Raw genomic sequence first — 20,486 nt, forward strand, 5'->3', positions numbered from 1 at the left:
CTGTCCAATGAAAACGCAGCAACGCTGTTGCGCAGTAAAGTTCGTAGAGGTGTTTAAAAAATGTGGTGTACCAGTGTGTCGCTGTCAAATTCCCATTCTATGATTATGAACTATGATACAAATGAGTGTAAAATGTGACAGTTAAAAAAACATTTTGTTGTTGAGTACTAGATAGGGGAATGGACCTTTACAGGAAATTGGCAAATTACTAATTGATGAGTTGGAAGTATTCTTTCTATATACTCCTTGTATAGCTTCCTTCTTGTGCATCCATTTAACTCTGCATCTTTGGGAAAGAGCTTGTAAGTAAGCATTCCACTGTAAGGTCTACCTACACCTGTTGTATTCAGTGCATGTGACAAATACAATTTGATTTGATTTTAGCTTTTTTTTTAAGAGTTTGTGTTTGTATTTATTAAGGATCCCCACGCTTCCTGGAGGTCCAGCAAAATGAAGGCAGTTAACTTTAAAAACATTACAATACATTTCTCAACACCTTAACTGTGTGCCCTCGGGCCAGCCACTACTCTACTACCACATTATCTACAACACAAAACCCATGTGTACGTGTGTATAATGTGTATTTTATCATGAGTGTGTGTGTGTGCGTGTGTTTGTGCCCGTGTGTGTGTCTCTTCACAGTCCCGCTGTTCCATAAGGTGTATTTTTATCTATTTTTTTCAATAAGATTTTACTGCTTGCATGGTTACTTGATGTGGAATAGAGTTCCATGTAGTCATGGCTCTATGTAGTACTGTGTGCCTCCAATAGTCTGTTCTGGACTCGGAGACTGTGAAGAGAACTCATGCATGCATGGCATGTCTTGTGGGGTATGCATGGGTGTCTGAGCTGTGTGTTAGTAGTTTAAACAGTCAGCTCGGTGCATTCAACATGTCAATACTTCTCACAAAAACAAGTAGTGATGAAGTCAATCTCTCCTCTACTTTAAACCAAGAGAGATTGACGTGCATATTATTAATGTTAGCTCTCCATGTACAGTACTAGTCAAAAGTTTGGACACACCTACTCATTCCAGGGTTTTATTTATTTTTACTATTTTCTACATTGTAGAATAATAGTGAAGACATCAACACTATGAAATTACAGATATGGAATCATGTAGTAACCAAAAAAGTGTTAAACAAATCAAATATTTTATATTAGAGATTATTCAAGGTAGCCACCCTGTGCTTTGATGACAGCTTTGCACACTCTTGGCATTCTCTCAACCAGCTTCATGAGGTAGTCACCTGGAATGCATTTTAATTAACAGGTGTGCCAGTTGTGTTGTGACAAGGTAGGGGTGGTATGCAGAAGATAGCCCTATTTGGTAAAATACCAAGTCCATATTATGGCAAGAACAGCTCAAAATAAGCAAAGAGAAATGACAGTCCATCATTACTTTAAGACATGAAGGTCAGTCAATCTGGAAAATGTCAAAACCTTTTAAAGTTTCTTCAAGTGCAGTCGCAAAAACCATCAAGCGCTAGGATGAAACTGGCTCTCATGAGGACCACCACAGGAAAGGAAGACCCTGAGTTACCTCTGTTGCTTCACAGAATGCCAAAAAAATGCTTCACAGAGTTTATGTAACAGATACATCTCAGCATCAACTGTTCAAAGGAGACTGCGTGAATCAGGCCTAATGGTCGAATTGCTGTATAAAAAAAACACTACTAAAGGAGACCAATAAGAAGAAGAGACTTGCTTGGTCCAAGAAACACGAGCAATGAACATTAGACATTAGACCGGTGGAAATCTGTCCTTTGGTCTGATGAGTCCAATTTTGAGATTTTTGGTTCCAACCGCCGTATCTTTGTGAGATGCAAAGTAGGTGAACGGATGATCTTTGCATGTGTGGTTCCCACCATGAAGCATGGAAGAGGAGGTGTGATGGTGTAGGGGGGCTTTGCTGGTGAACGTGTCATTGATTTATTTAGAATTCAAGGCATACTTAACCAGCATGGCTACCACAGCATTCTGCAGCGATATGCCTTCCCATCTGGTTTGCGCTTAGTGGGTTTAACATAGACGCTGGAGTTGAGAAGCAGGTGCAGGTGGTAAGTTTAATGTGACAAATAACATGGAACGATCCAACGTAGGAGTAGCGTCTAGACATGAATAACAGAAAAAATACTGCCTGGGGAAGGAACCTAAGGAAGGGCCGGATAAAGGGGAGGTAATGAGTGGACAAGATGGTGCCGGAGAACAAGGCTGACGTTTTACGTATTCCTAACCAATTGTGTTTTTTGTTCGTTTCTTTGCTTTGTTTGTAACTTATTTTGTACATAATGTTGCTGCTACCATCTTTTATGACCGAAAATGACTTCTGGACATCAGGACTGCGATTATTCAAAACGGACTGGCAGAATGCTTTTTTTCCTTTAACGAGTCCGACGAGCCCGACTTGAATGATATACTGCTTCCGTGGGAACAGGCCCAGATCCCCGTCATTTGAAGAGAAGGCAGAGAAAAAGGGGCCAGAGGACGGGCTGCCTTCTGAGAATTCGTAGGCGATCAAATAAACCCCCACTTCCTTCCATTCTAATAGCAAACGTGCAATCTTTTGAAAATAAAATCGATGACCTACGCGGAAGATTAAACTACCAACGGGACATTCAAAGCTGTAATATCTTTTGCTTCATGGCTGAACGATAACATTATCAACATACAGTTAGCTGGTTATACGCCGTATCGGCAGGACAGAACAGCGGTGTCTGGTAAGACAAGGGGCGTCGGACTATGTAATTTTGTAAATAACAGCTGGTGCACGATATCCAAGAAAGTCTCAAGGTTTTGCTCGCCTGAGGTAGAGTATCTCATGATAAGCTGTACACCACACTATCTACCTAGAGAGTTTTCATCTGTATTTTTCGAAGCTGTCTACATACCACCACAGACTGATTCTGACACTAAGACCACACTGAATGAGCTGTATTCCGCAATAGGCAAACAGGAAAACGCTCACCCAGAGTAGCCGGGGACTTTAATGCAGGGAAACTTAAATCCGTCTTACCAAATGTCTATTAGCATGTTAAATGTGCAACCAAAGGGGGGAAAAACTCTTGACCACCTTTACGCCACACACAGAGACGCATACAAAGCTCTCCCTCGCCCTCCCTTTGGCAAATCTGAACATGATTATATCCTCCTGATTCCTGCTTACAAGCACAAATTAAAGCAGGAAGCACCAGTGACTAGATCAATAATAAAGTGGTCAGATGAAGTAGATGCTAAGCTAAAGGACTGTTTTGCTGGCACAGAGTGGAATATGTTACGGGATTCCTCCGATAGCATTGAGGACTACACCACTTCAGTCACTGGATTCATCAATAAGTGTATTGATGACGCCGTCCCCACAGTGACCGTTCGTACATACCCCAACCAGAAGCCATGGATTACAGGCAACATCCGCACTGAGCTAAAGGCTAGAGCTGCCGCTTTCAAGGAGAGGGACTTTAACCTGGAAGCTTATAAGAAATCCCGCTATGCCCCCCGACGAACCATCAAACAGGCAAAGCGTCAATACAGGACTAATATCGAATCATATTACACTGGCTCTGACGCTTGTCGGATGTGGCAGGGCTTGCAAACCATTACAGACTACAAAGGGAAGGACAGCCGAGAGCTGCCCAGTGACACGAGCCTACCAGATGAGCTAAACTACTTCTATGCTCGCTTCGAGGCAAATAACACTGAAACATACATGAGAGCACCAGCTGTTCCCGGAAGACTGTATGATCACGCTCTCCACAGACGGATTACCAGGACGTGTACTGAGAGCATGCGCTGACCAACTGGCAAGTGTCTTCACTGACATTTTCAACCTCTCCCTGTCCGAGTCTGTTATACCAACATGTTTTAGCAGACCACCATAGTCCCTGTGCCCAAGAGCACTAAAGTAACCTGCCTAAATTACTACCAACCCGTAGCACTCACGTCTGTAGCCATGAAATGCTTTGAAAGGCTGGTCATGGCTCACACCAACACCATTATCCCAGAAACCCTAGACCCACTCCAATTTGCATACCGCCCCAACAGATCCACATATGATGCAATCTCTATTGCACTCCACAATGCCCTTTCCCACCTGGACAAACTGTGAGAATGCTATTCATTGACTACAGCTTAGCGTTCAGCACCATAGTGCCCTCAAAGTTCATCAATAAGCTAAGGACCCTGGGAATAAACACCCTCCCTCTGCAACTGGATCCTGGACTTCCTGACGGGCCGCCCCTAGGTGATAAGGGTAGGTAACAACACATCCGCCACGCTGACCCTCATCACAGGGGCCCCTCAGGGGTGCGTGCTCAGTCCCCTCCTGTACTCCCTGTTCACTCAAGACTGCACGGCCAGGCACGACTCCAACACCATCATTAAGTTTGCCGATGACACAACAGTGGTAGGCCTGATCACTGAAAACAACGAGACAACCTATAGGGAGGAGGTCAGAGACCTGGCCGTGTGGTGCCAGGACAAAAACCTCTCCCTCAATGTGATCAAGACAAATTAAATGATTGTGGACACAAGAAAAAAGAGGACCGAGCACGCCCCCATTCTCATCGATGAGGCTGCAGTGGAGCAGGTTGAGAGCTTCAAGTTCCTTGGTGTCCCCAACATCCCCAACAAACTAACTTGGTCCAAGCACACCAAGACAGTTGTGAAGAGGGCACGACAAAACCTATTCCCCCTCAGGAGACTGAAAAGATTTGTCATGGGTCCTCAGATCCTCAAAAGGTTCTACAACTGCACCATCGAGAGCATCCTGACTGGTTGCATCACTGCCTGGTATGGCAGCTGCTCGGCCTCCGACCGCAAGGAACTACAGAGGGTAGTGCGAACGGCCGAGTACATCACTGGGGCCAAGTTTCCTGCCATCCAGAACCTCTATATAAGGCGGTGTCAGAGGAAGGCCCTAAAAATGGTCAAAGACTCCAGCCGTCCTAGTCATAGACTATTCTCTCTGCTACCGCATGGCAAGCGGTACTGGAGCGCCAAGTCTAGGTCCAAGAGCCTTCTAAACAGTTTCTACCCCCAAGCCATAAGACTGCTGAATACCTCATCAAATGGCTACCCAGACTATTTGCATTGCCCCCCCCCCCCCCCCCCCTATTTTACACCGCTGCTACTCTCTGTTGTTATCATCTATGCATAGTCACTTTAATAACTCTACCTTCATGTACATATTACCTCAACTAACCGGTGCCCACGCACATTGACTCTGTACTGGTACCCCCCTGTATATAGTCTCGCTATTGTTATTTTACTGCTGCTCTTTAATTACTTGTTACTTTTATTTCTTATTCTTATCCGTAGTTTTTTGAACTGCATTGTTGATTAGGGGCTCGTAAGTAAGCATTTCACTACACCTGTTCTATTCGGCGCATTTGACTAATACAATTTGATTTGATTTGATTTGTTACACTTTGAAGCTTTTTCTTGAGTGGGCAGCTTGATGAAAGCCAGTCAATAGCTAGGTCACCAAGAAAATATACCTCTCTGTTGATATCACATACTGTACATTATCAAGCATTTTACACATATTATCCAGATACTGACTGTTAACACTTGGTGGTCTGTAGCGGCTTCCCACAAGAATGGGCTTTAGGTGAGGCAGGTGAACCTGTAGCCATATTACTTCAACAGCATTTGACATTAGGTAGGTATAGCTATGTATAGCTCCGCCTTATCTTAGCTCACTGGTCACCATAGCAATACCTAGCAGGTATATCTCACTGGTCATCCCCAAAGCCAACACCTAAGTTTGGCCGCCTTTCCTTCCAGTTCTCTGCTGCCAATGAATGAAACGAATTGCAAAAATCACTGAAGTTGGAGACTTATATTTTCCTCACTAACTTTAAGCGTCAGCTGTCAGAGCAGCTTACCAATCGCTGCAGCTGTACACAGCCCATCTGTAAATAGCCCATCCACCCAACCTCCTACCTCATCCCCATATTTGTTTTTGTTTTTCTGCTTGTACACCAGTATTTCTACTTGCACATCCTCATCTGCACATCTATCACTCTAGTGTAAATTGCTAAATTGTAATTACTTCGTCACTATTGGCCTATTTATTGCCTCCTTACTTCATTTGCACACACTGTATACAGATTTTCTATTGTGTTATTGACTCTACGTTTGTTTATGTGTAACTCTGTGTCATTGTTTTTTGTCACACTGCTTTGCTTTATCTTGGCCAGGTCACAGTTGTAAAGGAGAACTTGTTCTCAACTGGCCTACCTGGTTAAAAAAAAGGTTAAATTAAAAATAAATTAAAAAATAGATCCGCTCTAAGCTTTACAAGAATATTACTCTGACCATAAACGGCAATACCTCCACCATTTGGCATTCCTGTCTCTTCTGAAGATGTTTAAACCATGTATTGCTACCACTGTATCATCAAATCTATTATCTAAGTGAGTTTCAGAGAGAGTCAGTATATGAAGGTTATCTATTACTAGCAAGCTTTTGATTTATTGAACCTTGTTTCTTAGGCTACATATGTTAATGTGGGCTATTTTTAGCACTTTTCTGGGATTCTTGATTGTTCATAAGTGCATGATTACTGCATACAATAGCTGTAGGATTGACAGAGGCATTCAGGAGTTAGAGGGACATAAATTAGGTTACTTACATTATGACTGCTAATGCCCCTGGGCCAATGTACATTTGCAACAGCACTACGACAGCTCAGCGACACAATGGTGGGGATTATCTGAGCATGGCTTGGGTCATGGATAAGTAATTGTCTCAATGCAGCCTTGAAATGCGCGGACAGGGTCCAGGAGCCAAGATGATTTGATGGACTCCATCATTCCTGTAGAGCATCTTCTGTTTCCAAAAATTGTCAAAGTTATCTATAAAAGTTATGCCAGCAGAGCTACAGTAGTCTTTTAGCCAGGTGTGTAATGTCAGTAGCCTGCTGAATCTTTCACAGCCGCGGCCCATTGATGGTACCGGGCCTGAAATAATTGGCCACTTTTTGGAATCTTTCAGACTTAGAATCAGTTCTTTAAAATCAATTTTCAGCAGTTCCGAGCTAGACCTCCTAATGTTGTTTAACCCCACATGGACAAGTTGGAGCTTTCAACAGAAAAATATGTATTCTGAGTTGCTTTATTTTCTCATTGTCTTTTAGAAAATAGCCCAGCTATGACAATAACAAAATTATTCTGTACATAATACAACTTTTAAAAAACATAGTCTACTCTGTGTAGAACAGTACTTCATGTCAAAAGAAAAACAAAAGTGATGCAATGCAACTCAATGCTGATGAGGACGTGTTTGTCTGCCTGATAATAAGTGTAGGACTGCAGTTACTTCTGGCTAACCATCGCCATCTTCTGGGAAAATAAGTGTACTGTTCCTGTCTGTATAACTATCATTATAGATGATGGCCTATAACTATCATGGTGATGATGGCCTAATAAATCCACCACAATAAAATCAGTTGATTTTAGTTGAGTTTCATATCTGATTAATTTAAACAAACCTTCTTTCTTAGTATTATGTGCAGTGCAGTCTGTGAATGTCCTTTCAACAACTTGTATGTTCAGCTACTGTTTCCAGTTATGGAGGGTTAATAGTTTAGCCTGCATGGGTTAATCAGATAAATATATTTTGAAGAGAAACATTTTGGACAAAGGGAAGGTGGGAGGGGAATAGTTTATTGAAGAGAGATACAGACACACAGAAAGAAAAGAACCACTGTTGCAATTCAATTCCCAATTAATCTAAATCCTCCTACATACAATATATTTTCATAACTATAAGAACCACATTGTTGATGTTCTGCTTGATATTGTATGATTTCCATTCTATAATTAACTTTGGCAATACAGACTTGTAACTCATGCCACTATGGCGGTCTAATTGATCTATTTAGAGAAGTAGAGCGAGAGAACACTAGAGACATTGAGAGAACAAGCGCTAGATTGTAACAAGGTCATTATAGTCAACAGTCACCTCTGTATTATTAATACCTTGGTTTGTATGTATGTACTGCAGAACACAGTCTCAAAAGAGGACCACATACATATACAATAACAAACTGACAGAGAGCACTTTACACAAATCCACCTTAAGCTCTGGGCACAGTGGCTGACTGGACTCAGCACTGGGGAGGAAGAGGGAGAGAAAAGGAGAGGACAGGGAGAGGAGGAGGACAGTGAGAAGAGGATACGTTTTACACAGTTCTGAAGTGGCATGTGATCAGTCATGAACACAGGGGAGGTTTGAATCCAACCTGAGGCAAAGGCTAAATGGAGAATGTCACTGTTCTCAGTCACACTGAGATATGTATCTTCCCATAATTGTGGCCAGTAATATCAGTGTATTTCTCTGTCTCTCTGTGTGTTGGGAATACTTCCTTCCATCTCGCCAAGCCAGCCTCTGTGAGTTTGAGCTTAAAGGTGTGAGGAAGATCTCCACTTGACCAGTGATACAGTAGAGACAGGCATACCATTTATTGAGGCTATTTTGTTTTGAACAATGTCCTCAGCCTTGTTCGATGTGTATTGACTGCTACTACAACACAGGAACGAATCACACAATAATCCAACATCACATTAGTCCCAAGGGTCTTGATTTATTAACAGCTTACAACTCAAACATCAAACCAACGTGCAGACAGACAATACATGCACACGTGTTGGCACACACTCACACACATATATATGCACAAATATATGCACACACTTACATTCACACACACACGCACACACACACACACACCCACACACACACACACACAAACACACACACACGACACACAAGCACTCCACTAAGACATATTCTTTCCTCTCTAAGAGAAGAACACCTAGCCAATAACCCACAGAAAGAGGGTGTTGTACAATATGTAATATATGATACTAAAACTAACTTGGCCTAGATAGGCCAATTAGTCCCCCTCCCTCCCTCCCTCCCACACACACACACACACACACACACACACACACACACACACACACACACACACACACACACACACACACACACACACACACACACACACACACACAAACACACACACACATGCAATAAAAGCAGCCTATGTGCCATGCTGCATTTTGGAATGGGTAGGGCAGTGCCACTGCTGAGCATAGATATGTAGAGAAGCAGCAAGTGGGGTCTAGGTGGAGGTGGGTGGAGGGTGAGGAGGGGGGTTCTAAGGACAGCAGGTTGGGTTCTAGGTAAGGGAGATGGAGGTTTTCTAGGGGCTGAAACTCAGTCGGAACTGGATCTGCTAAACAGACCTGGACCACAGGTGAGCACAAGCACACATACAGAAAGATACACCACAAGACAAGCACCATACTGTACATAGATACATGGACATCGATCGTCACCTGGCGTGAGGTCAGGGGTCAGGGTCAGAGGGCAAAAGGTTCAATGTCTGCACTATGTAAAGACCAAGGATAGATAGAAGAGGGGCTTGTGGAGGATAGGGGGTATGGGGTTGGTATGGGGACGGATGAGCGCTAGGGGATGAGCACTAGGCCCTTAAGAGATCACACGCTCCTTTGACTGCTTAAGATGGGGGGACATTTCTTGTTGGAGAAGGAGGAGGTCGCCGACTGGGGGCGAGGGAGGAAGGGAGGGTAGGAGGGCAGTAGTGTTTAGAGGACGAAGTGTGACAGAGAGAGAGAGAGCGAAAGGGAAGAGAGTAGGAGAGAAGCAGAGAGTTAAGTTAGTTGAAAAAGGGTTAAAAACAGGCAATTAGCAATAGCATAAAGGACAGGTGTTAAAAGAGAAATTGTGACTTCAGAGAAAGAAACAGAAAAAGTGGCATCCTGAATTTGGAAGTGGTGTTGAGAAACACTTCAGCTTGTGGACTTCCTTGCTTCAGTAACCACAAACTACTGGAATGTGTTTGTGTGTTTTAGTTGAACGATACTGAACAAAAATATAAACGCAACATGCAACAATTTAAACTATTTTTTGTATATGGTATTTGTATTCATTAAGGATCCCCATTAGCTGCTGCTTGGCAGCTACTCTTCCTGGGGTCCAGCAACATTAAGGCAGTTATACAATTTTAAAAACCTTACAATACATTCACAACAGACTTCACAACACATTATGTGTGTGCCCTCAGGCCCCTACTTTACGGTTACAGCTCATATAAGTAAATTAGTCAATTTAAATAAATTCATTAGGTCCGAATCTATGGATTTCACATGACTGGGAGTGCAGCCATGGATGGGTCTAGGAGGGCATACGCCCATCCACTTGGGAACCTGGCCCAGCCAATCAGAATGAGTTTTTCCCCACAAAAGGGCTTTATTACAGACAGGAATACTCCTCAGTTTCATCAGCTGTCTGGGTGGCTGGTCTCAGACGATCCCGCAGGTGAAGAAACCGGATGTGGAGGTCCTGGGCTGGCGTGGTTTCACGTGGTCTGCGGTTGTGAGGTCGGTTGGAGGTACTGCTAAAATCTCTAAAACGACGTTGGAGGCGACTTATGATAGAGAAATGAACATTCAATTCTCAGCTCTGGTGGACATTCCTGCAGTCAGCATGCTAATTGCACACTCCCTCAACTTGAGACATCTGTGGCATTGTGTTGTGTGACAAAACTGTACATTTTAGAGTGGCCTCTTATTGTCCCCAGCACAAGGTGCACCTGTGTAATGATCATGCTGTTTATTCAACTTCTTGCTATGCCACACCTGTCAGGTGGATGGATTATCTTGGTAGAGGAGAAATGCTCACTAACAGGGATGTAACAGAAAGAAGCTTTTTGTAAGTTTGGAACATTTCTGGGATATTTTATTTCAGCTCATGAAACATGTGGCCAACACTTTACATGTTGCGTTTACATTTTTGTTCAGTATAATAACCCTTAAAATATTCCTCTTTAAATAAAACAGTGGAACTTCTATACATGATGTAGGGAGCTGAGTCAGGTTATATGGTCAGGAAAAACTGATGGTTACCACTAGTAATGGGTACCAAATAGTGTTCAGTGTATCTGTCAGTTGAGGCTAGCAAAGGCAGGACGGCTCATAATAATGTCTGGAACGGAGCAAATGGAATGGCATCAAACACATGGAAACCATGTGTTTGGTGTATTTGATACCATTCCACGTATTACGCTCCAGCCATTACCACCAACCCGCCCTCCCCAATTAAGGTGCTACCTACCTCCTGTGTTCTCTATGTATACATATCAGACCCTTTAATCCAAAGGCCAAAGCAATTTACAATGAGTGCATACATATTTAGTTTGTGATCCCTGTGTGAATTAAACCCTTGCTCTTAGCACACACGATCATGCTCTGACCAACTGAGCCACAAAGGAGCACATAGGCCCTGGCCTGGCCTCACCTGGGGATGCTGGGAGGGGCCCGGTTGGGGCGGCTGGGGACCTGGGGGCTATCAGCACTGTTGTTGAAGGGCCCCAGGGGTCCTGGGCGGTTAGGAGGGGGTGGAGCCCCTCGCCCCCCTCCGGGACTAGGGCGCTGGCCTGATGACATCCTCCTGGAACCAGTGGGGCTGGTTGGAGGAGACCTGTGGGGGTGGAGATATGGCCCTCAGTGACCTCTAGTGTATGACATATTCTTGACATAACAGATTAAATAAATTTAACTATTTGTGATTTCCTTATTTTATTTTGCAACACTATCCAAGTAAAACATTTTATAATAATAATAACATAGTCTTCTTGGGAATCAGTGGAAACCCGGGTCTCCTGCTGGCCAAGCCAACATCTTTACCATTATTAGAACAAGAGTTGACTCCACTACACTACACTTAGATCAATGTCTAGGGTCTAGGGGAGTCCTTATCAATGGACTACCAGGATGCCTACCGGTTTCCCCCTCCACTGCGCCAGTCGTTCACGGGCGGCGGCATGGGGGTGGAGATGGTGGTGGTGGAGATGTCTCCTATGATGGCCAGGGCCTCCTTCAGGGACTGGTGGGTCCTGAGGACCTCGTCCCTCCTCTGGACCTGCTCCTGGGACTCATCCATCAGGGCACCCTGGTCCCCGGCCGAGTACAGCTGGGCCAGCAGCTCCGCGTTGATGAAGTCCTTCACCTGGTGGTGGGGGAGAGAATTGATGGATAAATCAATCACTCATTCAAATATGTTTATAAAGTCCTTATTACAACAATAATTGTCAGCTAGTGCTTTACGGTAACCCGGCCTGTTTGATTTACCAATGCAGAAAGTCTGGAACCAATAGGACCCTGAACAGTTTCTACTTCCAAGCCATTAGACTGCTAAACAAGACTGCTAAATAGCTAATCAAATGGCTACCTGGACTATCTGCATTGACTCACTTTACCCCTATCTATATGTACATAGCTACCTCAATTACCTTGTACCCCTACACATCGACTCAGTACAGCTACTCCCTGTATAAAGCCATGTCTATATAGCCATCAGGCTGCATCACATCCGGCTGTGATTGGGAGTCCCATAAGGCGGTGCACAATTGGCCCAGCGGCGTCCGGGTTTTGCCGGGGTATGCCATCATTGTAAATAAGAATTTGTTTTTAACTGACTTGCCTAGTTAAAAAAAGGTTAAAGTAAAAAAAAATGTATTACCTCGTACCTCTGCACATCAACTCGGTATTGGTACTCCCTGTATAGAGCCATGTTATTACCTGGTACTCCCTGTATAGAGCCATGTCATTACCTGGTACTCTCAGTATATAGCCATGTTATTACCTGGTACTTTCAGTATATAGCCATGTTATTACCTGGTACTCTCAGTATATAGCCATGTTATTACATGGTACTCTCTGTATATAGCCTTGTTATTAACTGGTACTCTCAGTATATAGCCATGTTATTACCTGGTACTCTCTGTATATAGCCTTGTTATTAACTGGTACTCTCAGTATATAGCCATGTTATTACCTGGTACTCTCAGTATATAGCCATGTTATTACCTGGTACTCTCAGTATATAGCCATGTTATTACCTGGTACTCTCTGTATATAGACTTGTTATTAACTGGTACTCTCAGTATATAGCCATGTTATTACCTGGTACTCTCAGTATATAGCCATGTTATTACCTGGTACTCTCTGTATATAGCCATGTTATTACCTGGTACTCTCTGTATATAGCCATGTTATTAACTGGTACTCCCTGTATAGAGCCATGTTATTACCTGGTACTCTCTGTATATAGCCATCGTATTACCTCGTACTTCCTGTATATAGCCATGTTGTTACCTGGTACTTCCTGTATATAGCCATGTTATTACCTGGTACTTCCTGTATATATATAACTTTCCATTGTTGGAAAAGGACTCGTGAAGTAAGCATTTCACTGTTGGTCTACAACTGTTGTTTATGTGACAAATAAAATCTGATTTGAATTTTTATTGATTTGATTTGATTTAGCTTGCCTGGCACAAAGAAACCATTAGAATAATCTAAAAAGTTGTACACCAGTCAGGCTCAAGCTGACGCTGAAGGTATTTTAAAGATTTCAACTACCATTTGAACCCAGTTCTGATAGCACTACGCCAGCGTGAAGCAGAGGTCTCTTACGTTGCTGATCATGAGGTGCATAATGGTCTTGGGCATGAGGTCGCGGATGCACTTGTTGACGATGGCCATGTAGGAGTCGACCAGGTTGCGGATGGTTTCCACTTTCCGCTCCAGCTGAGGGTCCATGGAAAAATTGTCCTGGGATGAGGACGAGGAGCCGCCCCCCTCACTCTCCACCTGGAGGAAAAGGGCTTTTAGTTTTAACACACCTGTACTTAACAATACAGAGCTAGTGGCTTGCATCTTTAGATGCAGAAAAATTGTGTATATCAATGACAAATAATAATAATAATAACTTTATTTGTAGTGCGCTTTTCATTACGAACGGAAATCACAAAGCTCTGCACATCAGAAACAACCATAGCACAGGCTTTTAAAAAGGGCTAAAATATTTTAGCAAAAATGAGTTACAAGTACGAATAGCATATCGACAAAATGTAGCCTACAGCTATTGTGACTAGTTACATCATCTTCACACTTACATCAATCTTCAGGGAGAAAGACAGAGAGGACGGAGAGATTAAAGTGATATGATGAGTCACTTGGGAAGTGATAGGAGAGATATTACTTTTTTAAATTGTAAAAATATACAGTACCAGTCAAAAGTTTGGACACACCTACTCATTTAAGTGTATTTCTTTATTTGTACTATTTTCTACATTGTAGAATAACATTGAAGACATCAAAACTATGAAAAAACACATGGAATCATGTAGTAACTAAAAAATGTCAAACAAATGAAAATATATTTGAGATTTGAGATTCTTCAAAGTAGCCACCCTTTGCCTTGATGACAGCTTTGCACACTCTTGGCATTCTCTCAACCAGCTTCATGAGGTAGTCAGCTGGAATGCATTTCAATTAACAGGTGTACCTTGTTAAAAGTTAATTTGTGGAAATGATTTCCTTCTTAATGCGTTTGAGACAATCAGTTGTATTGCTACAAGGTAGGGGTGGTATACAGAAGATAGCCCTATTTGGTAAAAGACCAAGTCCATATTATGGCAAGAACAGCTCAAATAAGCAAAGAGAAACGACAGTCCATCATTACTTTAAGACATGAAGGTCAGTCAACGCGGAACATTTCTAGAAATGTGAAAGTTTCTTCAAGTGCAGACGCAAAAACCATCAAGCGCTATGATGAAACTGGCCCTCATGAGGACCGCCACAGGAAAGGAAGACCCTGAGTTACCTCTGCTGTAGACGATAAGTGTAACGATCGTCGTATAGAGGAGAAGGAGAAGACCAAGGTGCAGCGTGGTAAGTATTCATAATACCTTTTAATGAATACGAATACTAGAACAAAACAACAAAAATGATAAACGAACAGTTCTGCAAGGTGACATACACTAAACAGAAAACAACCACCCACAAACACAGGTGGGAACAGGCTACCTAAGTATGATTCTCAATCAGAGACAACGATAGACAGCTGCCTCTGATTGAGAACCATACCAGGCCAAACACACAGAATGTCACGTTCCTGACCTGTTTTCCATTGTTTATGTATGTGTTTAGTTGGTCAGGGCGTGAGTTGGGGTGGGCATTCTATGTTATGTATTTCTATGTTGGGTTAAATGTGTTGCCTGATTTGGTTCTCAATTAGAGGCAGGTGTTTGACGTTTCTTCTGATTGAGAACCATATTAAGGTAGGCTGTTCTCACTGTTTGTTTGTGGGTGATTGTCGCTGTGTCTGTGTTTTGTTGCACCACACGGTACTGTCTCGTTCGTGCATTCGTTTTCCCTGTTCGTGCGTTCTTCGTTTCATGTAGTTTTCATGTTCAGGTCTGTTTAGTTCGTTTTGTTATTTTGTCATTTCTAAAGTGTGCTTTGTCATCGTTATTCTTTTCTTTATTAAATTCATTATGTATTCATCACCCGCTGCGCCTTGGTCCGTTCATTCACCACAAGATGACCGTTACAGAATCACCCACCCACGAAGGATCAAGCAGCGGGTTAACGGGCAGCAGCAACAGCGCAAGAAGGAGGAATGGACATGGGAGGAAGTTTTGGATGGCAAGGGTTGCTACACATGGGAGGAGATCCTGGCTGGAAGAGATCGCCTCCCATGGGGACAGCTGGAGGCAGTTAGGAGAGCAGAGGCAACCGGAGAGAGGAACCGGCGTTATGAGGGTACGTGGCTAGCACGGAAGCCTGTGAGTCAAGCCCAAAAATTTCTTGGGGGGGGCTACAAGGGAGTGTGGCGAAGTCAGGTAGGAGACCTGCGCCAACTCCCCGAGCTTACCGTGGAGAGCGAGAGTACGAGCAGACACCGTGTTATGCGGAAGAGCGCACGGTGTCCCCTGTACGTGTGCATAGCCCGGTGCGGGTTATTCCACCTCCCCGCACTGGCCGGGCTAGATTGAGCATTGAGCCAAGTGCCATGAAGCCGGCTCTACATATCTGGCCTCCAGTACGTCTCCTTGGGCCGGTGTACATGGCACCAGCCTTACGTATGGTGTCCCCGGTTCGCCTACACAGCCCAGTGCGGGTTATTCCACCTCCCCGCACTGGACGGGCTACGGGGAGTATTCAACCAGGTAAGGTTGGGCAGGCTCGGGGCTCAAGGGAGCCAGTACGCCTGCACGGTCCGGTATATCCGGCGCCACTTTCCCGCCCCAGCCCAGTACCACCAGTGCTTACACCACGCACCAGGCTTCCTGTGCGTCTCCAGAGCCCTGTTCCTCCTCTACGCACTAGCCCTATGGTGCGTATCTTCAGCCCGGTACCACCAGGTCCGGCACCACGCACCAAGCCTCCTGTGCGCCTCCAGAGTCCTGTGCATCCTGTTGCTGCTCCCCGCACTAGCCTGAAGGTGCGTGTCCTTAGCCCGGTACCTCCAGTTCCGGCACCACGCACCAGGCCTACAGTGCGCCTCAGCCGGCCAGAGTCTGCCGTCTGCCCAGCGGCGCCTGAACTGCCCGTCTGCCCAACGCTGTCTGAGCTGTCTGTCTGCCAAGCGCCGCCTGAACTGCCCGTCTGTCCTGAGCCTTCAAAGCCGCCCGTCTGTACTGAGCCTGCAAAGCCGCCCGTCTGTACTGAGCCTTCAAAGCCGCCCGTCTGTCCTGAGCCTTCAGAGCTGTCCGCCAGACAGGAGCCGCTAGAGCCGTCCGCCAGACAGGAGCCACTAGAGCCGTCCGCCAGACAGGAGCCGCTAGAGCCGTCCGCCAGACAGGAGCCGCTAGAGCCGTCCGCCAGACAGGAGCCGCTAGAGCCGTCCGCCAGACAGGAGCAGCCAGAGCCTTCCGCCAGACAGGAGCAGCCAGAGCCGCCAGCCAGCCATGAGCAGCCAGAGCCGCCAGCCAGCCATGAGCAGCCAGAGCCGCCAGCCAGCCATGAGTAGCCAGAGCCGCCAGCCAGCCAGGATCCGCCAGAGCCAGCCAGCCAGGATCCGCCAGAGCCAGCCAGCCAGGATCCGCCAGCCAGTCCGGTGCTGCCCCTCAGTCCGGTGCTGCCCCTCAGTCCGGAGCTGCCACTCAGTCCGGAGCTGCCCCTCATTCCGGTGTTGCCCCTTAGTCCGGTGCTGCCCCTTAATCCAGTGGGGTTAATTTGGAGGGTGGCCATTTGGAGGAGGCTACGGAATCGGGGATTGACTATGGTGGGGTGGGGACCACGTCCGGAGCCGGAGCCGCCACCGTGGACAGATGCCCACCCAGACCCTCCCCTAGACTTTGGTTGTGCGCCCGGAGTTCGCACCTTGAGGGGGGGGGGGGGGGGGGGGTTCTGTCACATTCCTGACCTGTTTTCCATTGTTTATGTATGTGTTTAGTTGGTCAGGGCGTGAGTTGGGTTGGGCATTCTATGTTATGTGTTTCTATGTTGGGTTAAATGGATTGCCTGATATGGTTCTCAATTAGAGGCAGGTGTTTGACGTGTCCTCTGATTGAGAACCATATTAAGGTAGGCTGTTCTCACTGTTTGTTTGTGGGTGATTGACGCTGTGTCTGTGTTTTGTTGCACCACACGGTACTGTCTCGTTCGTGCATTCGTTTTCCCTGTTCGTGCGTTCTTCGTTTCATGTAGTTTTCATGTTCAGGTCTGTTTAGTTCGTTTTGTTATTTTGTCATTTCTAAAGTGTGCTTCGTCATCGTTATTCTTTTCTTTATTAAATTCATTATGTATTCATCACCCGCTGCGCCCTGGTCCGCTCATTCACCACAAGACGACCGTTACACAGAAATACAAAACAAGGACAACATAGAACACCAGACATAGAATGCCCACCCAAACTCACGCCCTGACCAACCAAAATAGAGACATAAAAAGGATCTCTACGGTCAGGGCGTGACAATAAGAGTTACACGAATTGCTGCAAAGAAACCACTACTAAAGGACACCAATATGAAGAAGAGACTTGCTTGGACCAAGAAACACGAGCAATGGACATTAGACCGGTGGAAATATGTCCTTTGGTCTGATGAGTCCAAATTTGAGATGTTTGGTTCCAACCGCTGTGTCTTTGTGAGACGCAGCATAGGTGAATGGATGATCTCTGCATGTGTGGTTCCCACAGTGGAGCATGGAGGAGGTGTGATGGTGTGGGGGTGCTTTGCTGGTGACACTGTCAGTGATTTATTTAGAATTCAAGGCACACTTAACCAGCATGGCTACCACAGCATTCTGCAGCGATACACCATCCCATCTGGTATGCGCTTAGTGGGACTATCATATGGTTTTCAACAGAACAATGACCCAACACACCTCCAGGCTGCGTAAGGGCTATTTTATTTGACCAAGAAGGAGAGTGATGGAGTGCTGCATCAGATGGCCTGGCCTCCACAATCACCCGACCATTGAGATGGTTTGGGATGAGTTGGAGCCAACAAGTACTCAGCATATGTGGGAACTCTTTCAAAACTGTTGGAAAAGCATTCCAGGTGAAGCTGGTTGAAAGAATGCCAAGAGTGTGCAAAGCTGTCATCAAGGCAAAGGGTGGCTACTTTGAAGAATCTCAAATATAAAATATGTTTTCATTTGTTTAATACTTTTTTGGTTATTACATGATTCCATTCTTCACTATTCTTCTACAATGTGGAAAATAGTAAATATAAAGAAAAACCCTAGAATGAGTAGATGTGTCCAAACTTTTGACTGGTACTGTATACTGGATTATACATTCAAAATGCATATTTAGCAATGTACATAACCATGCAAGCACACAGGTTTAAGAAAAATTCATAAATAATAAGAATAGATATGACACAAGTGGAACATGGGAAGGGAGTGAGGGGTAGTCATGGGTAATATGTAAAATGATAAACAGGGCAGATGTGGTGGACAGGAGTTACAGTGAGTCAGTGACTAATATGGGGTGATGCCACAGGAAGGGGTCACAGTGGTGGGCACCAGGGTCGAGGTCAATTCCATTTAGATTCAGCCAATTCGGCTGGCTTTGTGAATAGACTGAATGGAAATGGAATTGTCCCCAACGCTGGTGGCCCGTGCAGTAGTCACTCACATTAGAAGATCTTTCGGGGTAGACTCCAGCGCGTAGGAGAGAAGCCCTCCAACTGTCCACCTCATCCTGAGTGTCACAGGCCAGCTCCAGGAAACGGTTGTCCTTGTACACGTTCCTGTCGGACCACAACACAGGGGAGGGGATGAGGAAGTTAGTTACACTGCTTCCAGGTCCCCTTAGGGGTCAAGGCAGGGGGTGGCAGGCCCATCTAGTTCAATAAAGCCTAGGAAGAGAAGAATCCCACCAGCCACGTTGGTTTCTGTCTTCCTGTACAGTTTGTATTTTTATTATTAGAAGTAGTGGTACCAAAGTAGGAATATTTCAAATAAAAGTACACTTAGAAAAAAAGGTGCTATCAACAGTAGAACCTAAAAGAGTTCTTTGGCTGTCCCCATAGGTGAACTCTTTGAATAACCATTTTTGGTTCCAGGTAGAACCCTTATGGGTTTCACAGAGGGTTCTACCTGGATAACAGACAGAGTTCTACATGGAACCAAAAAGGTTCCCCTAAGGGCACAGCCAAATAACCCTTTTTTTGAAGAGTGTACCGCTACAATATTAAAAGTTAACTTTATGAGGATGTGTGGTTCCAGACCTCTGCTCGGTGTTGAAGATGGCGAAGGCGTGCTTGCTGGACATAAAGCCTTTCTCCACGTCTCGCACCTTCAGGTTGTCAAGAGGGAGCATGTATTTCTTCTCCTTCTCCTGAGAAACACAAAAAAAAGGAAGAGGCCATCAGGATTGACAATAGAAACAAGCAAATGCAAAGAACCATGGCAGGGAAATGCATACTTCTTTTCTGATTGCTGTCTGATCTCTGTGTGTCAAATTATGTATATTTTTCGGTTCGATTTTTAATCAAGAGATTGGCTTAATTGGGCGATGATCCAGGGAGAAAGAGAGAGAAGGGGAATGTAGAGACAAGGGTAAGGAGAGGGACAAGTTAGGGGGAGCGCAGGGGAGAGGAGAGAGGGTGGGGGAGCACAGAGGGGGAGAAAGAGGGGAGGTGGAAAAAGGAAGGAATAATGAGAGTGAGAGGTAGAGCGGGGCAGGAGAGGGAGGGTAAGGGAGAGAGAAAGAGAAAGCCTACATGTGGAAGTCATTAGTGTGTTGGTCAAGACACAGTCGTTCTCCACGGTACATCTGTAAGGGAGGGGGACCTGGGACTGGAGGAAACCTTCTGGCTATGGGGTGGGGGAGGGGAGATGGGGCTGGAGGAAACCTTTTGGCTACGGGAGAGGGAACTGGGGCTGGATGAAACCTTCTGGCTACAGGAGGGGGAGATGGGGCTGGAGGAAACCTTCTGGCTATGGGGTGGGGGAGGGGAGGGGGGGCTGGAGGAAACCTTCTGGCTACGGGAGAGGGAGATGGGGCTGGGGGAAACCTTCTGGCTACGGGAGAGGGAGATGGGGCTGGGGGAAACCTTCTGGCTACAGGAGAGGGAGATGGGGCTGGGGGAAACCTTCTGGCTACGGGAGAGGGAGATGGGGCTGGGGGAAACCTTCTGGCTACAGGAGGGG

General features: G+C 45.3%; 1 protein-coding gene across 1 annotated transcript in view; it reads right to left on the reverse strand.

Moving 5' to 3' along the window:
- Positions 1-7,648: 7,648 nt before the first annotated feature.
- Positions 7,649-20,486, reverse strand: part of LOC129813786 (dynamin-3-like) — a 47,649-nt gene continuing 34,811 nt past the window's right edge. Inside the window, exons 16-21 of the mRNA XM_055866320.1 lie at positions 19,562-19,671; positions 18,967-19,081; positions 13,509-13,685; positions 11,813-12,039; positions 11,329-11,511; positions 7,649-9,575 (exon numbers count right to left, since the gene is read on the reverse strand). Of these exons, the coding sequence (XP_055722295.1) occupies positions 9,530-9,575; positions 11,329-11,511; positions 11,813-12,039; positions 13,509-13,685; positions 18,967-19,081; positions 19,562-19,671 (858 nt within the window). The 3' untranslated portion in view covers positions 7,649-9,529. The remainder of the gene's footprint in view (positions 9,576-11,328; positions 11,512-11,812; positions 12,040-13,508; positions 13,686-18,966; positions 19,082-19,561; positions 19,672-20,486) is intronic.

The sequence above is a fragment of the Salvelinus fontinalis genome, chromosome 17 (genome assembly GCF_029448725.1).
Source record: "Salvelinus fontinalis isolate EN_2023a chromosome 17, ASM2944872v1, whole genome shotgun sequence".
Taxonomy (NCBI): Eukaryota; Metazoa; Chordata; class Actinopteri; order Salmoniformes; family Salmonidae; genus Salvelinus; species Salvelinus fontinalis.